This window comes from Hyperolius riggenbachi, chromosome 1, assembly GCF_040937935.1.
Source record: "Hyperolius riggenbachi isolate aHypRig1 chromosome 1, aHypRig1.pri, whole genome shotgun sequence".
Lineage (NCBI taxonomy): Eukaryota > Metazoa > Chordata > Amphibia > Anura > Hyperoliidae > Hyperolius > Hyperolius riggenbachi.
In genome coordinates, this window is record NC_090646.1 from 342,356,388 (window position 1) to 342,376,620 (window position 20,233).

The 20,233-nt window shown below is 45.2% G+C and overlaps 1 protein-coding gene across 5 annotated transcripts in view; it reads left to right on the forward strand.

Annotated features, from left to right (window-relative positions):
• The window catches only part of PCSK4 (proprotein convertase subtilisin/kexin type 4), a 117,219-nt gene extending 100,223 nt beyond the window's left edge, over positions 1-16,996 (forward strand). For 4 of the 5 annotated variants that reach the window (XM_068234016.1, XM_068234015.1, XM_068234012.1 and 1 more), the window contains 4 exons: positions 11,695-11,874; positions 11,943-12,067; positions 14,044-14,163; positions 16,335-16,996. In XM_068234016.1, coding sequence (XP_068090117.1) covers positions 11,695-11,874; positions 11,943-12,067; positions 14,044-14,163; positions 16,335-16,795 — 886 coding nt within the window. In that variant the 3' untranslated portion in view covers positions 16,796-16,996. The remainder of the gene's footprint in view (positions 1-11,694; positions 11,875-11,942; positions 12,068-14,043; positions 14,164-16,334) is intronic. The other variant, XM_068234013.1, reaches the window with a different exon arrangement.
• Positions 16,997-20,233: the final 3,237 nt, after the last annotated feature.

The following is a 20,233-nucleotide window of genomic DNA, read 5'->3' on the forward strand; positions in this document are numbered from 1 at the left end:
CGCTGGAATGGGGGCAAAAAAGGACTTCCAGGGCGTACTGCGCCAGCTCACTCCAGATCTGCAAGCGCTCGACCCAGTACTCCAAGGTGTCCACAGGCGAGGAGGGCGGGGGTGTCAAGCCCACTGAAGGTCCCCATGTAGTCAGCCACCATCAGGGTCAGGCGCTGGCGGTGACTTTGAGAGGATGATACTGCTGCACGCACCTCCTCTCTCTGCTGCTCTACCATCATGTAGAGTGCCTTTATCAAGGACAGCAGGTCTCCTGGGTGCCTGATGCTGCTGCAGGCACCGGCTGCTGTGCTGGCTGGACAAGGACAGAGGGAGTGGAAGGCTGGGGGAAGGCTTCCTCCAATCGCCGAACAAGGATCTCCTGCAACTCCCTTGTTCGCTGCTCAGGGTCTCCAGCAGGCAGGAACTGACCCACCTTCCCCTTCAGCCGTGGGTCCAGGATCATGCTGATGTAGGTGTCCTCCCGAGCTTGCATTTGCTTCACCCTGGGGTCTGTGCGCAGGCACTGCAGCATGTGCGCTGCCATCGGGAACAGGGTGGTCCGTCCAGCAGAGACATCAGGGTCAGTGGCCTCAAGTCTGCTGTCCTCCTCCTCTGGCCCCTGAGCCTCTTTCTCCTCTCTCCACCCTTGCACCACTGCAGCAGCGCTCAGCTGTTCCTCTTCAACAGCAATGTCCAGGACCTCCTCCTCCTCCAACAACTTAAAATCCTGCGCAGAAGTGGACTGCGCAGGTGGCTGCTGTTCGAACTGGATCAGTGCCTCCTCTCCCACATCCAGCAGATCACCCAGGGTCCTGTCCAGCAGACAAACAATGGGCACCCACTGGCAGAGGATTCCTCGCTGACCAGGTTGATTGCCTGCAGGAAGGGAGCCAACACCAAGTAGACCTGCTGCATCTGCCCTCACTGTGCGTTGGAGAGGAGCTGGAGTTTGGTGGTGCGGGCGAGAGTGCCCTCAACGATGTGGTGGTGGACAGCCCTCCTCTGCTCAACCAGCCGCTCCAACATCGCCAGGGTGAAATTCCAGCGAGTTGGCACATTGATGACAAGGTGGTGTCGTGGCAGGCCCTTGAGCTGCTGCATGTCGGCCAGGTTTGCTGCAGCAGCAGCTGAGCGGCGGAAACTGCACACAATTTTCCGAGCCGCTTCCAACAGATTGTCCATCCCCTGGTAGGTGCGCAGGAACTTCTGCACCACCAGGTTCAGGACGTGGGCCAAGCAGGGGACGTGGGTCAAGTGTCCCCTGTTGATGGCAGCCAACAGGTTGGCCGCATTGTCGGACACCACCAATCTGACTCTGAGGCCTCTGGGGGTCAGCCGCGTCTTCTCCTGCTCCCTCAGGTAGCGGAGCACGTTGGCTGCCATCAGACTGTTCTTCCCCAGGCTTCTCATCTCCAGCAGCGCTTGGCAATGGCGGGCCTTCACGCTGCTGAGGCGAGGTTGCTTGGCGGCGGGAGCTACTGCTTTTCCCCTGACCCTGCGTGGTGGCACCACATAGTGGACAACTGGTGCTGCTGATGCGCCCAAGGATGGACCTGCTGCTTCCTCGCTGGCACATTCCACCAGGCTGACCCAGTGGGCTGTGAAGGACAGGTAGCGGTCTGTCCCAAAACTGCTGCTCCATGAATCCATGGTGACGTGGATCCGCTGACTCATGGCGTGATTGAGTGAGTGGCCCACGTTCGCCATAGCAAAGCGGTGCATTGCTGGGATTGCCGTGCAGGAGAAGTAGTGGCGGCTTGGGATTTGCCACTCTGTAGGAGCTGTAGGAATGTTCTCATGTCACTCCTCTCCTGCACAAAGGAGTATGGCAGGAGCTGGGAACACATGGCCCAGGCAAGCAAACCCGTTCAGCACCCAGATGCGCCTGTTGGTGGGAGGCAGAACCTTGGTCACACCTGAGCAGGGTCTGGCGGCGTTTGCCTGCACGGGAGGATGAGGAGGCGACTGAGGAGGAAGCAGATGAGGCCACTGAGGACTGGCTGCCCGGGGGAGGGGGGGAGCAGCGAGTTTCTGTGCTCCTGCTGCTGATGCTGGATGAGCAGGAGGGTGGGATGCTGCTGATGCTGATGAACTCTGTGCAGTGGCTGTCTGGCTCTGACCACTGCCTGCGCCACTGTCCTTCAGCTTCAGAAACTCAATGTAGTCCTGAAAATGTTTGGTCTCCAAGTGGGTCTGCAAGCACGAGGTACCCAACTTGTTCAGATCGCAACCTCTGCTCAGGCTGGCACCGCAACTGTGGCAAATGGCACGGGTTTTGTCGTCAATGCACACAGGGAAGTACCACCAGACTGGGGACTTGAACTTACCCTTCAAGCTGAGGGCTGAGGAGCTTTTTTGCCTTTGGAGGGCTGTTTTTTTTTTGTTTTTTTTGGAGCTTTGGTGCAGGTGGTGGTGGTAGCGGCTGAAGCAGAAGGCTGTGGCTCCTGCCTTCCACGCCCTGTGCTGGCCGCCCTGCTGCTGCCGCGCCTCTGTGCCCGAGATGCCTCCTCATCCGATGACGAGCTGCCTTCAACCAACTGTGCTGGTGGTGGCACATAGGGACGGTCCCCCACCACATCATCATCCCCAAACATCTCCTCTGAGCCCTCAACCAACTCCTCTGCCCCAACATCCCCTGCATCAGGTCCCCCCTCCTCCTCATGAAATTTTGGTTGTTGTGCGCCAATAACAAACTCTTCCACCTCATACTCCTCCTCCTTGCATTGCCCCCATTATCTCCTCCTCAAAATGTTCCACAACATCCCTGAAAATGCTCGCGGTCCCTGGGGTGAAGAGCGAGCTCAGTGAGGGCAGGCTGGTCGCTGGGGTCGACGTGACCTCAAGTGGTGGTGGAGGCATGCTGCGGACCGGAGTGCTGGTGGTGGCACTGGTCTCGCTGATGCTAGAAGTCTGGCTGGAAACGGTGGCTTGCTGCTCCGCCATCATTTCCACGACAGCCTGTGCCTGACTCTCCGCAATGGGCCGGGGGCGACGACCCACGGCAAAGATGGGCGCAACAAGCTGCTGCTGCACCTCTGTTCCCTCCTCCACAACTCTGTGGTTAGTGGCTGGCGGCAGACCAGTCACTGACCTGCTGGTGCTGCTAGTGGCTGCAGCAATGGCGCTGCCTCTCCTGATGGTGCCTCGCCCTCTACCTCTGCTAGTCATTGTGCAATAATATACAAACACAATAAGAAAAAATATATTTATATATATTTATATATATATTGTAGAGGTCATCGGGGGTGGGTGCTGGATGGGAGGTATGTTTCCCCGATATTTGGGTTGTGGTCCCTTTAAAACCCTGTGTGGTCCTAGGAAGGGAGTCCGGAATTTGAAGCAGCAAGCAATTGCTGCTTGTCTGTTTTTTTTTCTCTTGTCAGGGCTGGACTCCTGGGATGGGAGGGAAGGAAGGGCGGGCCTTCCCATCCCACCTAGGCACACACTTGGTTTGTCTGTAGGGCTGAGACCCTCATGAATAATATGTAAATGTTATGTTAATGATGTATATGAGCAGCCTCACAGGCAGTCTGTGTAGGGAGTGTTGATGTGGTAGCATGCTGGCTACTGGATATCCTGTTAAGGAGAAATACTGGACTTACTGGAAGCCAAACCACACGGTGGACTGCTGTGAGTGTGGCTTTGGCCTATGGGAGACTATCCTTACTTTGAACAAACTGGACTTTTCATTACCAAAGAAGACGTAAGCTACTGTTTTTCTTCATTTCTGCTGAAGTAAAGCTGTTTATGTTCTGCTGCCAAATAAACAGACTTTGTTATATACTTCTGTGTACTGCGTGCTGGCTGCGACCCCTCTAAACTTTACTATATATAGTAAACTGGACGGCGTCCACTTACTATTTCCCGAGGGTGGACGCCGTCCCCCCTGGCATTTGTGGAGGGGAGCAGCGGAGTGGAAGGAGAGCTGTGAGCAGCGGTGGGGGAGGACGGACATCTCCCCCCCCCCCCCCCTCACCTTGGGGCTCTCCTTCCCTCGCTCTCCCCTCCAGAAGTAATGTGCAGGCACCCGGCAGCGGGCGGGACTTCCCTCTCCTCATTCCGGCGCCGGATCTGCGTGCCGTTGCTCTGGTCTGGACCAGACCAGACTTGCGGCACGCAGATCAAGTGTTCCGACGACGAGGAGAGGTAAGTCCCGGCCGCTGCCGGCTGCCCGCACATTACTTCTGGAGGGCAGAGCGAGGGAAGGAGAGCATTTACCCCTGACTACATATACTGGGCACATATACCCCCTGGCTACATATACTGGGCACATATACCCCCAGACTACATATACTGGGCACATATACCCCCATACTACATATACTGGGCACATATACCCCCAGACTACATATACTGGGCACATATAGCCCCTGGCTACATATACTGGGCACATATACCTCTGGCTACATATACTGGGCACATATACCCCTGGCTACATATACTGGGCACATATACCCCCTGACTACATATACTGGGCACATATACCCCCGGCTACATATACTGGGCACATATACCCCCGGCTACATATACTGGGCACATATACCCCCTGGCTACATATACTGGGCACATATACCCCCTGGCTACATATACTGAGCACATATACCCCCTGGCTACATATACTGAGCACATATACCCCCTGGCTACATATACTGGGCACATATACCCCCTGGCTACATATACTGGGCACATATACCCCCTGGCTACATATACTGGGCACATATACCCCCTGACTACATATACTGGGCATATATACCCCCTGGCTACATATACTGGGCACATATACCCCCTGGCTACATATACTGGGCACATATACCCCCTGGCTACATATACTGGGCACATATACCCCCTGGCTACATATACTGGGCACATATACCCCTGGCTACATATACTGGGCACATATACCCCTGGCTACATATACTGGGCACATATACCCCTGCCTACATATACTGGGGACATATACCCCTGCCTACATATACTGGGGACATATACCCCTGCCTACATATACTGGGGACATATACCCCTGCCTACATATACTGGGGACATATACACCTGCCCTGCCTACATATACTGGGCACATATACCCCTGACTACATATACTGGGCACATATACCCCCTGACTACATATACTGAGCACATATACACCTGCCTACATATACTGGGGCACATATACCCCTGGCTACACATACTGGGGCACATATACCCCTGGCTACATATACTGGGGCACATATACCCCTGGCTACATATACTGGGGACACATACATCCCTGGCTACATATACTGGGCACATATACCCCTGGCTACATATACTGGGACATATAACCCTGACTACATATACTGGCACATATATCCCTGGCTACATATACTGGGCACGTATACCCCTGGCTACATATACTGGGGACATATACCTCTGGCTACATATACTAGGCACATATACCTCTGGCTACATATACTGGGACTACTATACTCATGGCTACTTATACTGGGGACACCTATAGACCTGGCTACCTATGCTGGGGGTACCTATTTTGGGGGAACTGCTGTCAGATTATCTGCATTTTTGTGGAACCGCTGTTATGTATTTTGGGGAACAGCTGCCAGATTATGTGTATGTTAGGGGAACATCTGCTGCCAGATTACACGTATTTTGGGGAACTGCTGCCAGATTGTGTATGTTTGGGGAACCACTGCTGCCAGATTATATGTATGTTGGGTGTTACGTGTATTTTGGGTGATCCGCTGCCAGGTTTCGCGTATTTTGGGGAACTGCTTCCAAATTATGTGTATGTTGGGGGAACTGCTGCTGCCACATTGTCTATTTTGGGGGAACCACTGGCATATTATCTGTATTTTGGAGGAACTTCTACCAGATTATGTGTCTTTTTGGTGAAATGCTGTCAGATTGCATCTATTTTGGGGGGATACACTACGGCAGAGCTCAAACTTCCCCGGCAGACCTTTTACATCACTGCTAAGGTCATGTATATTTGGCCCCACCCGTGACCACACCCACATTATGCTTGGCCACGCCCATTTTTTGGCTGTTTTTCGAAGTGAGTCCACTCACTTCTTTTCCCAGGACTAGACCCCTGTATGTATGTGCATGTGTGTATGTATATATATATATATAATGTAAACTTTAATAGAGTCTGGGTTGGTGGTGAGTGACAGAAAAGAGGGGTTTTTTTTGTTTTATGTTTTTTTTTTTTATAGTAGTAGTACTAACAGTAGTGTAGTCTACAGTCGTCGATAACTAACTCGTGTGACAGACTGTGACAAATAAGTCTGCCACACACGGACGCAATCAATAGGGTCGGGCAGATGACAGTCACAGATCACAACAGATGCTGGCCTGGCCCAGTGGCCTATGAAGTAACTATTACACACTAGTAGTGAAGCCTGCGGCACTAAATAAACTCACAGACTATAGCCGTACAAATTAAGTAAACTAGTACTTAGGTAATAACTAACTATAAACCCTACCCTAGTAGTGTAGTAGTCGATAACTAACTTGTGTGACAGACAGTGAGTGACAATAAAAGTCTGTAACACGGACGCAATCAATAGGGTCGGGCAGATGACACGCAGCCAGTCACAGATCACAACAGATGCTGGCCTGTACAGTAACTAACACAGTACTGAAGCTAATAAACTCAGACTAACAGTACAAATTAACTAAACTAGTACTAATACACAACTAACTATAATCCCTAACCTACCAAGGCTAGTAGTAGGCTAACACTAAATACGCTAGCGGGCCTAGCCTGTACACAGACCTAACACTAGCCTAGCACAGTATACAGTATATACACTACACTAGCTGACTGAACTATAACAATCAAATCACTAACTATAAATGAGTATAATAAATGTGTTCAGAATGTGTTTAGGAGGTAAAACGCTATGTTTACAAGGTGAAAAGCACTTGCTAAGGCATGCAGCAGCACTGGAGATGCTCTCAGTACCGCAGAGTCACAAGCAAGGACGCGCTCCCTAAGATGGCTGCCGCCTTTTATAGAGGAGGGGAGGGCCAGGCTCCCCTCCTCTGGTTGCTAGGGCCTCGGCTGGGGGCCTTCTGATTGGCCCAATGATGTCATCCCCTGGATACCAAAGCCGAATTCGTGATCATGCGTTAACACGCGATCACGGCCGAATTCGAGAGTGACTATTCAGGTACATTCGACTTTGAATTCGGGAGCAGTATCGCTCTTCGAATTCGAGTTCTGCAATCATGAAAATCTACCTCTGATCACGGGTAAATTCTAATTCGCGATCTCTTGCGAGCTACCCTGGTGACCATGTTTGCCATCGCCATAACGACCACACACATAGGGCGGCTATCCTAACCCTTCAATCTGAATTTAGAATCCTGTAATGATGTATGCAGCAGGAAGAAAAAATGAGAAATGGTAGAAGCACATGAAGTAGAGGACAGCTACCATCTAGTGCACAAAAGTCAACGTGCATACTATGCAAAAGTTTTTTTATCATAGCATAGTCTGTGTATCCACTGCATCTCCAATTAAAGCACCTTAGTAACATGCTTGCCACCTCTGATCCTTGTATGTAAACTTTTGCAGGCCATAAACCTTTCACCCCCACACAGTGGAAGCGTAGTGCATGTTCTGCTACAGTTGTCAGTTTTACCCTTCAGGAATATGCATCTTTTTTTCTTGTACAGACATTCCAGCAAGTATATAACCCATGGGGTCTGGCAATTGAGGAAATTCCCAAAGAATATCCTTGATAATTTAGAATCCACTATTGTCATCATGTCACATATGGAACAATAGCCACAGGGATAGCTCCCTTGCAGCTCTGCAGCACCCTCTAGTGGGCATTTAGGACCTTATATATGTTATTCTATTTGCTGTTGTAGGTGTTATGAGCTTCACCATTTGAGCAATGGACATGGTTTTCTTTTTTGGTTGCAGGGGACTTTCTCTAGATTTAAATCTGGCTCGCCTCCAAGCTTGTCTTATATGTTTATTTGGAGAGACAAATTCTCTAAACCTGTGTGCCAATTTTGCAGCCTCCAATTCAAAACCCTTAATACTAGAACAACTTTGCCTTAATCTTAGGAACTGTCCTGTTGGAATATTTTTCCTGGTTGTATGTGTGGGGTAAGACAAAAAGTGTAAAAGACTCTGTTTTTGGTCTCAAGTAGTTTTCAAAGAACTACCCCCTCCATCACAATTCATAGATCCAAGAAGTTCACTTTATCGTGAGACAACATGTGTTCAGTTGATATTTATATCATTTGTGTTCAATGTAGAAAGAAATGCCTCAAAAATTGGGGATTGCCAAAGTATGAGGAAGTCACAAATGAAATGAAAACCTACCCGCAATGTAGTGGTGTAATCATTACATCAGCGACGCCCAGGCACACTCCCTCTCCCGCCACCCCAAGAAGAGGTTGGCCACTAAGGGGGCACACTTGGGCCCCCATTGCTACACCCCTTTACCTGGAGGTAGTAGCTTCCATCAAAAATAAAATAGTCAACACATAGTCCAGCAGATCCAGCAACTACCCATTTGTCTCCTACCGGTCTAAGGACTCCATATCCAGAAATTATTTTACAGCCATCAGTCCATGGGTGTGCCATATATTACTGTAGAGACTTTCTGCTTCGCATGTCACTAAGAGGTAATTTGTGTTTAGCTAAATTCCTTATAATTTGCTGAGCACATATTTGAGTCAAGTACATAGGATCCCAAGGAGGTTACATGGGGTTGTAGATGGTAATCAATACAAGCACAGCATTTCTCATTTAGGCTGCCCAGGCCCGTCACTATGGGCCTACCTAGTGGATTACCTTTATTCTTATGAATTTTGGGCAAAATGTTGTCACTAATTTTTCCACCCAAAAATACTTAAATTTCTTTTTGGAGATGAGGCCTGATGTATTTCCTCATCAAGCATTGATCTAAGTTCCCACTTTCCCCTGAAAAATATCTGTAGGATTTACACTCTGCTTTCTATAGAAACTGGTGTTTTCCAATTGTCTGTATACCTCCTGTTCGTATAGGATCCTGGGCCATACCACCACATTTTTTTCCTTATCCGCTTCTTTTATAACTATATCCGATTTCCCTGAGAGTTCGGTAAGAGCCCTTCTTTCCGCTGGAGTACATTACTACCCTTATGCTGTGGCATTTTTCGTCCAAAATTCAGTGTGCTTCTACAACAAACGGTTTTATCTTGTTAATTATACCAACATTAGACCATTCAACATTGTGGAGGTCAAATTGGAATGCACGTTGGTTCTGCCTTCATTTTAATTGCTTTTAACCAATATGTTATCAATTTGTAACTACTCAACAAACTACTGTATATGCTGTACTGTCTATGTAAGATGTGCAACAGGAATCTGGACCATTATTGCACGGGAGTAATGCTTTTTCTATGGTACCTTTCTTATCGTATGTCGGACATAGGGGTTAATTCAGTATAGTTACCGCTGCGTAACAGCGAGAGTTATCAGCTGTTGCACTATAAATCTTAAGTGTCTTCATTAATGTCCTTGCACGCTACGTGCTATCGGCAGTGTAGCATGCTTAATCTGGGAGTGGGCACTCTGAGCACGCTATGCTGCTGAATTGCAGCATAGCGAACGCTAATAACTAACGCGGCTCCACTCCTCCTGCCCTCATCACTAGCGGGTCCAGTCACATTAAAGGACCTGATCCCCACACTCTAATTGGCCCAATAGGCTGTCTGTCACTTGAAAGGGTTAACAAACTTCCTCAAAGGTACCAGTACGAGCATGCACCCACAGATCCAGGGTGTAGTGTCAAAAGCACATCATGCTGCTAACTGTGCTGTGCAAATGATGGTAGACAGGCTGCCCATTCATTTAGAATGAGAGGTAGTCTTTTTCCTGAACCTTAGATAGAGCATCCTGTAGAGAACAGCAACAGGTATGTGAATGCAGGTGCTTTTAAGTACCATAAGCCTTTGTGAGCATTACTCCAAATCCTTATTATCAATATAGTTATCCTACCATCCTTTGTCCCAAAGTAATGTCATGTGTGTATTTTTTTTTCCACTAGACCACTGTTACCCAGCACTGGAAGCAGCCATCTTGCCATTTTGTTCTCACAAGTCAATGGTGTCATAATCTATTGGAGCGAATTTTGATTGTAATTCTACTTCAAAGTACACCTTTGGTGTAAAGCAAGAAACCAATACATACTTAATGGTATCAAGTTATAATGCCACTGCACATTCTGTTAGTAAGCAGCCTCACAGAAGTCCCATATTAGCCCAGGTTTAGGCGTGTAGCTCCAACGAATTGCAGAAAAAGACCTTGGGCTTTTCTGTATCTGATATTGAAAAGGCTGACACCTTTTTCTGCAAGGGGATGGAGCTATGGGCTTAAAGGGGAACTTCAGCCTAAACAAACATACTGTCATCAAGTTACATTAGTTATGTTAATTAGAATAGATAGGTAATATAATTTTTTACCCACCCTGTTTTAAAAGAACAGGCAAATGTTTGTGATTCATGGGGGCTGCCATCTTTGTCATGGGGGCAGCCATCTTTTTGGTTGAAAGGAGGTGACAGGGAGCATAAGACACAGTTCCAACTGTCCTGTGTCCTGATAACCACTCCCAGCTGCACACGCTAGGCTTCAAATGTCAAATTCAAAATGTAAAAAAATAAAAATTGCACCAAAACAGCAGAACGAGAACAACAACATCAGAAATCCCATCAAGCTTTGCACAGCATCAGGGTAAAAAAAGCCCGGGCAGTTTTCTTCTGTGCAGCTAAAAATGAGGCTTGTATAGGAGAAACAAAGTTCTGATGCTGCGAAACTGTTAAAGAAATACCAGGCCTTTTCAGTGCTGCTGAGTCAATTTTTAGTCCGGAGGTTCACTTTAAATGGGATTCCGACGAGTTTTCTCACTAGCAGAATGTGCCGGGACATAACTTTATACCATTCGGTATGTACTTCTTTTTTTTTCTTTTTTTTTTTTTTTTTACTTTACTCCAGAAGCGTGCTTTAAGAGGGCTCAGCAGAGCATTTAGCACTTTTCTTATTAGTTTGCTTTGGAAGTACAAACACTTTCTGCTGTCTATAAAAATGCAAGGAAATACTTCACAAGTGCTACATTGCATCTTTTCACCAGAATAATTTTACCATTTTTGAAGGTGGTGAAATTTGTATTTCAATGAGAGCTTCAAAGGAGCCGTGAACACAACCTCTCCTCACTTATGCTGGGTACACACTATGAGATTTTATGGTCGATTTACTGTCAGATCGATTATTTCCAACATGTTCGATTTGCTTTCCGATCGATTTCTGAGCATTTTCTGATCGATTTCCATTAACTTTAATAGGAAATCGATCGGAAAATGCTTGGAAATCGATCAGAAAGCAAATCGGACATGTTGGAAATAATCGATCTGACAGTAAATCGACCATAAAATCTCATAGTGTGTACCCAGCATTAGACTGACCTTTAGCCATCCATTAGCTCCCAGCCTCCAATCACAGCCATTGTTTTCAGGGAAGTAGAAGAGTATTTGCTTACTTTCTCAGTGGCCAGCTCTGATTTGCTATTTGTTATTGTCTGAGAAAACAACAACAAAACACTTAAATAGGTAAAACATAGAGTGGCAGTCTATATTTGCCATATGAACAAGTCCCTTAGTTGGAAGCTAATGTGAATAAATTCAGTTGTCCATTTCTTCTTCACACAGGGCACTCTCACCTGGACTTGTTTTACGCCAAAACATCAGTGCCTGTGTGGGATCTCCCAACTATATTCTGTCTCTGGAGCATGTCCAGGCCCAGATCTCCCTCACTTATACAAGAAGAGGAGACCTTGCAATCTACCTTATCAGCCCAATGGGCACACGTGTTGTACTGGCATCTCCAAGGTGAGTTTATAGTGAGAAGACTGGTACAGTTCACATTTATAGTGTCTAAAGCTTTAGTGTTTTCGCAGACCATATGACATAAGTACTCAAGGTTACAAAGACTGGATATTCATGAGCACCCACACCTGGGATGAGAATCCACAGGGCATGTGGACCTTACAGCTGGAGAACAGAGGACACAGCAGGAACAATGGTAAGCTTCTTGACTTTTACTTTAAAGTGAACCAGAGACGAAGCACCCTCATGTATTTCACCATATATATTAGTGGGAACATGAGAGAAAACACCTACCCTGCTTTTTGTTTTATTCTTCACTGCTCAGCCTGCTTGTTATCAGCCCTGATAAAATCCCCGACTGAGCATTCAGTCTGGGTTTGCTCAGGAATCATAATAGCTGAGTCTGTCTTCTCTGATGTCTTTTCAAGCCCAAGCCTGCCCCCTTCTGGCTCTGCTATAATGACTCAGCTATAATCATTCCTGAGCAAAGCCAGACTGAATGCTCAGTCTGGGATGTTATCAGGGCTGATAACAAGCAGGCTGAGCAGTGAATGTTAAAACAGAGAGCAGGGCAGGTGTTTTCTCTAATGTCCCCACTGATAATATGGTAAAATACATGAGGGTGCTTCGTCTCTGATTTACTTTAAATGCAATTACCTGTGTGATTGTAGAGCACTCACAACTGTTATGAGAACTGAGCAATTTCACTCCTCAGTTTCACCTTAGTAATCTAAGCTAGACTGGATAGTGTAATGGTTAAATGCTCTGCCTCTGACACAGGAGACCTGGGTTCGACTCTCGGCTCTGGCTGTTCGGTAAGCCAGCACCTATTCAGTAGGAGACCTTGGGCAAGTCTCCCCAACACTGCTACTGCCTATAGAGCGCGTCCTAGAGGCTGCAGCTCTGGCGCTTTGAGTCTGCCAGGAGAAAAGTGCGATATAAATGTTCTGTGTTTGTTTGTTTGTTTGTTAATCTAGGAACATGTGTATGTACAGTGCCAATCATACAAATAAGTAGGCGGTGTTCCTTTTTTCTTTTTCTGCCTGAAAGAGGTAACATTTAGTTATGCAAGTGACAGATTCTGTCAAGTTGGCACTACGGACTATAACTTAAAGTGGACCTAAATTCAGAGCTTCCTCTCTGCTCCTAAAGATAAGCAACAGCATAAAACGATTTGTTACAGTGATACAAATCCTGCAATAAATCTGCAGTGTGTCTTCCTGCTTTCATGGAAGCAGACAAAGGGTTTACTTCCTGTTTACAAATTAGCTGCACTGCCAAGGCAGCCAGCTGACACAGCCAAGAGGTCAAATTACAGTTCTGATTGGTCACAGATGAGGGGGCATTAGACAGGCTAAACTCTCTAAATACATACAGGGTGCATTTCTCTGTTTTCCTTCTGTATTGTGCAAGAGTTTGGGTCCTTTAACCCTCACTGATAAGGAATTACAGCCATAAAACTCTTTCCTGGCAGAGAATGGCTTCTGAGGGTAGGGGATGTATAAAAAGGTTAACAGTTCACTTATTTTAGCTTCTGGGACACTAAAAGCATATCACACAATGCAACATTAAACATTATTTTCTTAACTAATAAATAGAAAATAAAACTGCAGGATCCTAAACAAAAAAAAGTCCTTTTTAGGAGTAGGAGGATAGATGCAATTGTTTATCTCATCAGTTTATTTTCACCTTATGGTTTCTGTAAGCCCTCTTTTGTTTAGAAATATAAATTGGAATAAATACAATACCCAGTAAAACTAATTGGGTTGGCATCTTAATAGTATCTGCAGTAAATGTCATCTACTTTGATAAATTGTTTTTTTTCAGAGTTAATTTGCCCCTATATGATTATTTGATAAATAATTCTCTCACAAAAACTTTTTTTTTTAACATAATGTACTCATGGGTTGTCCTATGAGGTGCATGCAGGTTTTCATCCTGCTTAGAGCAGTAAATAGTAGCAAGTTTTATGGACGTTTCCAAACGGTCAATTTTCTGTCTACCAGGGTAAACAGTCTGTTGTGATCATCATTGCTGTTCTGTTTTAGTAAGAATGGTGCAAACATCTGCCAGGTTCATGTCTAGTTGTTTGTTCTTAATGTGTTTCCCTTCCTTGCAGAACTGACTGTTTATGCTTGTACATTGTGACTTTGTATGTGTTCTATTTTTAAGGAATCTTAAACAGCTTCACACTCATTTTCTATGGCACTGAGGAAAACTTAATGGCTAGAAAAATTTCCTATCCTGTTTTAGGAAAATGTATCACTCGTGACTCCAATGGAACTTGCCAGGGTAAGTAAAATATCAAGAAAAACAAAAGAACAAACCAGTATATGCTGCACAAACCGCAATATGGATTTTACTATTGAATATCCTTATGACTCTACATGTAATTTCTAATAAAAATTGCAGTTTGTGCAGCATATACTGGTTTGTGTTTTTCTTAGTGTTATTTCTGATGACCAGTGCTTGCACCCACAAGTAGATCATATTTTGTATAACAATGAATCTTTTTTTTTTTTTTTTCTTCCTCTAAGTAAAATATCACCATGCAGTCTTACAGGTCTACCTGTTTTATTATCTAGATATATGCACTATTCAATTTGAAATGGATCTTGCTGATAAAGTAGTATACTCCCACACCTTGACTGTACTGTCCCCCTAAATGGTACATATGGCTGTGAAATACTTTTCCTAAAGAAATGATTCAGGGCGTGCAGCAGTACACTGGCTGGCATTTGGTTATGTTACAGAGTGGGTTTTGTAAAACATAGCCCCTTCGGGTGACATACCATAATCAACCCTTGCTGGCATTCTGGTTTATGGGACCCGCTTTGGATCTATTTACTCATTTCAGACCTGTGGGTGATAATGAATGGGCTACCAGTCGGCCTACCAATATGCAAGCAGAAGGCAGCATTGCACAAACTGGCAGTTATGATGTATACAGTAATTTATTCATAAACCAATGTTGGTAATCTTTTCTAGCAAATGGCAGGCCAATAGATAGCAAATTAGATATAACATGAATGCCATGTCTATGGTAAACAAAAACACCTGATCTAGGTCACTGATAGCGAGAGAACAGCTTTTCCCTTGCCAAAAGTGTGTAGGTGTGCATACTCTGCTGAGCCAAGTGTATTTTTATAAACCAGCCAGCTTAGAGACCTCAGATGATTCTTGCACATACACCACTCTTTGAGGTCTACCTTAAAATTTGACCGGGGGGGGGGGGGGGGGGGGAATTGCGAAGTACGAAGGGTTAGAATCTCTGTCTATGTTGTGTATGCAAAAATTACATTCATCTTCTTGTCATAAAAATTAGAGTCACTGAGAACCAGAAATGTGCATCATCTCCTCGTTGTGGATTCAGCCATTACTTTTAGAAAGTACTAGAACTGAGATTTCTGTTATTGTCCATATCCACCTCAAAACATTGTCTGTTTCCTGTTCTATTGACAGGGAAATTTAGTAAAATCTTTCCAATAAGGACACAAACGGCAATAGAAACTTCACAGATTATGTAATACTTCTATACTCTATACAAAACAACATATGTGTGATGTTCCATGTGCCTTTCTTAAAGCATTTACCAATTCTATTATTATCTGTTACATTTCCATGGTGTTCTATAGTGCCCCATAGGCTCCCTTGGGGTCTAGTGGTCCCCTATACATTTCCCCGGTGTGTAGTGATACCCTATACGATTCCCTTGTGTTTAGTAGTCCTCTATATGTTTCCCTGGTGTGCAGTGGTCCTCTATACAATTCCCTGGTGTCTAGTGGTCCCCTATACAATTCCCTGGTGTCTAGTGGTCCCCTATACGATTCCCTGGTGTCTGGTAGTCCCCATAAGCTTTGCTAGTGTCCAGTAGTCTCCTCTCCAGCTTTATATGCAGAGATTGGCAGCAGTAAGTGGTAAGTATTACTCACCTCACCTAGTTCCAGCAACGAGTAGCTGCAATCTGCTCAGCATCGCATTCAGCCTTGTACTGATGCAAGTACTAGGGGCAGTGAAAGGCTGGATGTGGTTCTGAGGTAGAGGAACTACTATTGCCAGGGGAACAAAGAGAGATATACCCTTGGCCTCTGGTTTACTTTAGGGATCACTGGTGATTGTATTGATTGTAGCGATCACTTGATCAGGAGCCAATCGGCATGGCTCCTAATCTGTGTGGGGAGATGTCAGTTGTCAAATGAAAGTTAATGGATGCAAGCTTAGGGAAATCTACGCCCTGGCAAAGATAGGACGACACAAACATGCAGTAGATTTCAATAGGCTGCATCCGCAACAGGTTAAACCATTTTAGCAAACTACCATGCCTAAACTACTGTTCCAATGCATACAATACTTTATTATATGGGTTATACAAGTTAAATTAAAGTTGCACATGTGAGTCTCCAACATATGATAATGTTAGTATACACAAATTATTTTATTTTGTTTTGTTTTTTTGTTTATAGTGTGTGAGATGCCATTTTATGCCTTTGGTGAACTGTGCCTTTCTCACTGCCCTTTGAAGTACTTCAGGAGACTGCTACCAGTTGGGCTGACAGTGAAAATGCCTAGAGTTCTTCGGACTGACCTTGCATGTGCACCCTGTCACCACTCATGCTACACCTGTAGGGGGCCCTATGTCAACAGCTGCACATCTTGCCCATCCTTTTCTACCTTTGATGAAAAAAAACACACCTGCTCAGAGCCTTCTTATCCAAAGACAGTCCTCTTTACTGGAGAATCTAGACAGCACATCAGTATTGTAGTATTGGTAGGCATTATTTTTGGAGGCCTTGCATTTTTATTCTGCATTGTGTCTACACTTGTAAGGCTGTTTAGCAGATTGCATAGGTATGAAATGTCATTTCCTCACACCTCACAGATGCCGGAGATGGAAATGCGCAATCTTCATAAAAATCGGGACTAGGAAGAAGTTGCTTGATCACACAATGACCGCTACCTAGAGTGTGGAGGTGACTAGAGATGGGAATATAAAGCACAGCACATACATGGCATAAAGACTAGTGCCTTTCACATAAAGAAATCCATGTTTGCAGGAAAACTTTGTAGCAATTATTGCAAATAAAAGTTGGATTCTTAATTATATAGTAAAGTATACAAATGTCAAGATATGACACAATGATAATGGACCTAGTTTATTGAGGTGCCTCAGTGTCTCCCACAGCCAGAATTTATTTTTGTCAGTGTCCCGGGTAGGATTTCTCTTCACAGCTTTCCCTGTGATATGCTGGGAACTTTATCTCTATAACAGATAATCTGAGATAGTAATAGGAAAGTAAAGGCTGCAATAAAAACTGATCAGGAGTTCTAACTCTGCTTTTTAGAAAAACACAACAAACATCCACAGGTACACAGTAAATTTGTATAAAGCAAAATAAACTTATGCAAAATCAATACATCAATCTTATTCAAGGACATAATACCCAAGAACATAATAACCAATGCAAACAATTCAAATACATCTAAAATGCAGAGAAGGGAGGAACATCATTATGATTGAATTAATAAAGCATACTCCTGATGAAGTCCGAGGACTGTCAGTGTTCATAGACTGTGACATCATTCCTGGGTAAGCCCATATACATATATCCATCTTGCAGGCATTGTTTAGGGCATTTCTTTTTTCCACATGCTGTCTCATAGGATTGCTTTGCTATATTGGACCATCTGTTTTATATATTTACTTTGCATAGTATTGAAATCACTTGTGATTTGTTTGGATCACATTTTTTATAGTCCATATTTTTGGACTATAAGAAACATTTTCTCCCCCAAAAGTGGAGTCCCTGTGCTGTGCCCTTCTCCGCTCCCCCCCACGCAGAGTGTACAGTCCAGCAAAAGCGAACATGTGTTTTAACTGATCCAAGGGCGCTTGTGGTGATCAGAGACCTTGTCTTTCTCTCACTGTTGTCCCTAGTCCGGGTCGCATGTAATGACACTATCAGGAAAAGCCAGCAATAGGGGAACAGTGAGGAAGAGGTCTCTGATTGCCCTCAGATCAGGTGAGGAAAGTGATCAGATTCCACTGCATTGTACACTCTGCACAGAGGGAGTGGAGGAGGACAAATAGGGTCACAAAGCAGCACGGAGGATGCAGGGGGAACACAAAGTGGCATAGAGGGGACAATTGAGGACATGGGGACACAAAGTGGCACGGAAAAGGACAATGGGGGACACAAAGTGGCACAAAGGAGGAAACATGGGGACACAAAGGAGGGCATATGGAGACAATGGAGGACACAGGAGAACACAAAGTGGCACGGAAGAGGATAAATGGAGGACACAGGGGGAACACAACGTGGAACAGAGGGCATATGGGGACACGGGAACACAGAGTGGCACAGAGGAAGACATATGGGTACAATGTAGGACATATAGGGGACAGAGGACGACACACGGACATAATATTTGGGGGAGAACATCTGTACCATGGACGCACCACTTTTAGTATATATTTCCCCCCCTGGTTTTTGTCCAATAAATCTAGGTGTGTCTTATGGTCAGGAGCACTAGCACTTTTGTACTTTAGCACCTGCAGTACATTTATGATAAATTATTTACGAGGAGCAGGATATTAAATTCGTTTAATTGCTCCTTTTGGTTGTATGGTCCCCCCATTTTTGCATTTTAAACCTATTTTACTTGTTTTTATTTGATACATACTTGAATAAAACTGATATTGATTTTGCATATGTTACTTGGGTTCTTTTATGCCTATATTATACACATTTAGGCCCGGTGCACACCAAAAACCCGCTAGCAGATCTGCAAAATGCTAGCAGCTTTTGAAATGCTTTTTCTTATTTTTCTGTAGCATTTCAGCTAGCATTTTGCGGTTTTGGGAAGCGGTTTTGGTGTAGTAGATTTCATATATTGTTACAGTAAAGCTGTTACTGAACAGCTTCTGTAACAAAAACGCCTGCAAAACCGCTCTGAACTGCCGTTTTTCAGAGCAGTTTGCGTTTTTTCCTATACTATACATTGGAGGCAGAAACGGCTCCGCAATCCAAAAAATGCCTCACCCCGGGAGTATGCGTTTCAGCAAAACGCCTCCCGCTCTGGTGTGAACCACCCCATTGAGATACATTGACCAAGCGTATCCGCAGCCGCAAGGGGCAGCAAAAACGCCCAAAAACCCGCTCGGTGTGCACCAGCCCTTAGGGCTGGTTTATACTGTGAGTGATTGCGCTCAGTTTGCCAATGGGCAAAGCACTGCAGCAGTGTCGCCCTATGAGGGTGTTCTCACTGCAACATTTCAATTTTGAGAATATCAAAAGCATGCTGCGCGTACCATTTTTAGAGCAATTTTTCTTAAAGCAATGTGCGTTTTTTGCATTTTGTAGTGTGCTATGCTTGTTTCCCTGTGGATGTCTGTGGTGTTTTTCTAAGATGTTGGCAGTATACTCCAGTAGGGGTCTATACCCATTAGTGCTCTCTTTGCTTTTTGGATTCTAACTCTGCTCTTAGCAATAAACAAACATTTTTATTATAGAGGAGATTTCTTCACTTCCTGTCTGGACAAAAAGTGCCAAACATTCTAATGCATGGTGAGATGATCATACTGCCTTTTTCACCCGGAACACAGATTTTCCAGCACTATGTACATTAAGCCCCAGGTAGTGAAGCAAACGTGACAAATCTACATTAACCTGAAAACAATGCAGGCATATGCATGTTTCCCTATATAACAGCCGCCACAGCACTCACTTACCAAACAAATGTGTATTCATTTTTTCTAATTTACATTCATTTTAAACTATATTTATTTTAAATACGTGTTTTTATTATGGTAAACCTACAGCGTCACAAATAACATCTTTTACCCTGTATACTTAGGAGGCAAATATTGTATGGTCCCCCTATTATTAACTACTTAAGGACCATAGTGATTGAGATCTGCGGCCTGTTTTGGTGGTGACCTGGCTGGCAGGACGTAGATTTCAATCACTGCCGCAGCACGCATCCGCCGTTTCCGTCACTCCCCACCAATCTTGCTGCTGAATCCCGATGTCTCTCGCCACAGCTCACTGGCTCTGCCCGGCTCTATGACGGCAGAGCCATATGAGTCGTTCAGGAGCCGATTTCATTGGCTCCTGGCCATGTCCATCGATGTAAGCTGCTCCCACAGGCTTACATAGACACGGTCAGGAGCCAATGAAAGCGGCTCCTGACCGGCTCACATGACTCTGCCGTCATAGAGAAGGCAGAGTGGGTGACAGTGGTTGCGGGGGGGAATGTGTGGTGATTCGTCAGGATTCCGTCATTATTGTACCAGTGGTCTTTAGTCCTTAACGGGGCAGAGACAGCTGGTACTTATGTGGTTAAAGGGGACTTACAGATTCCA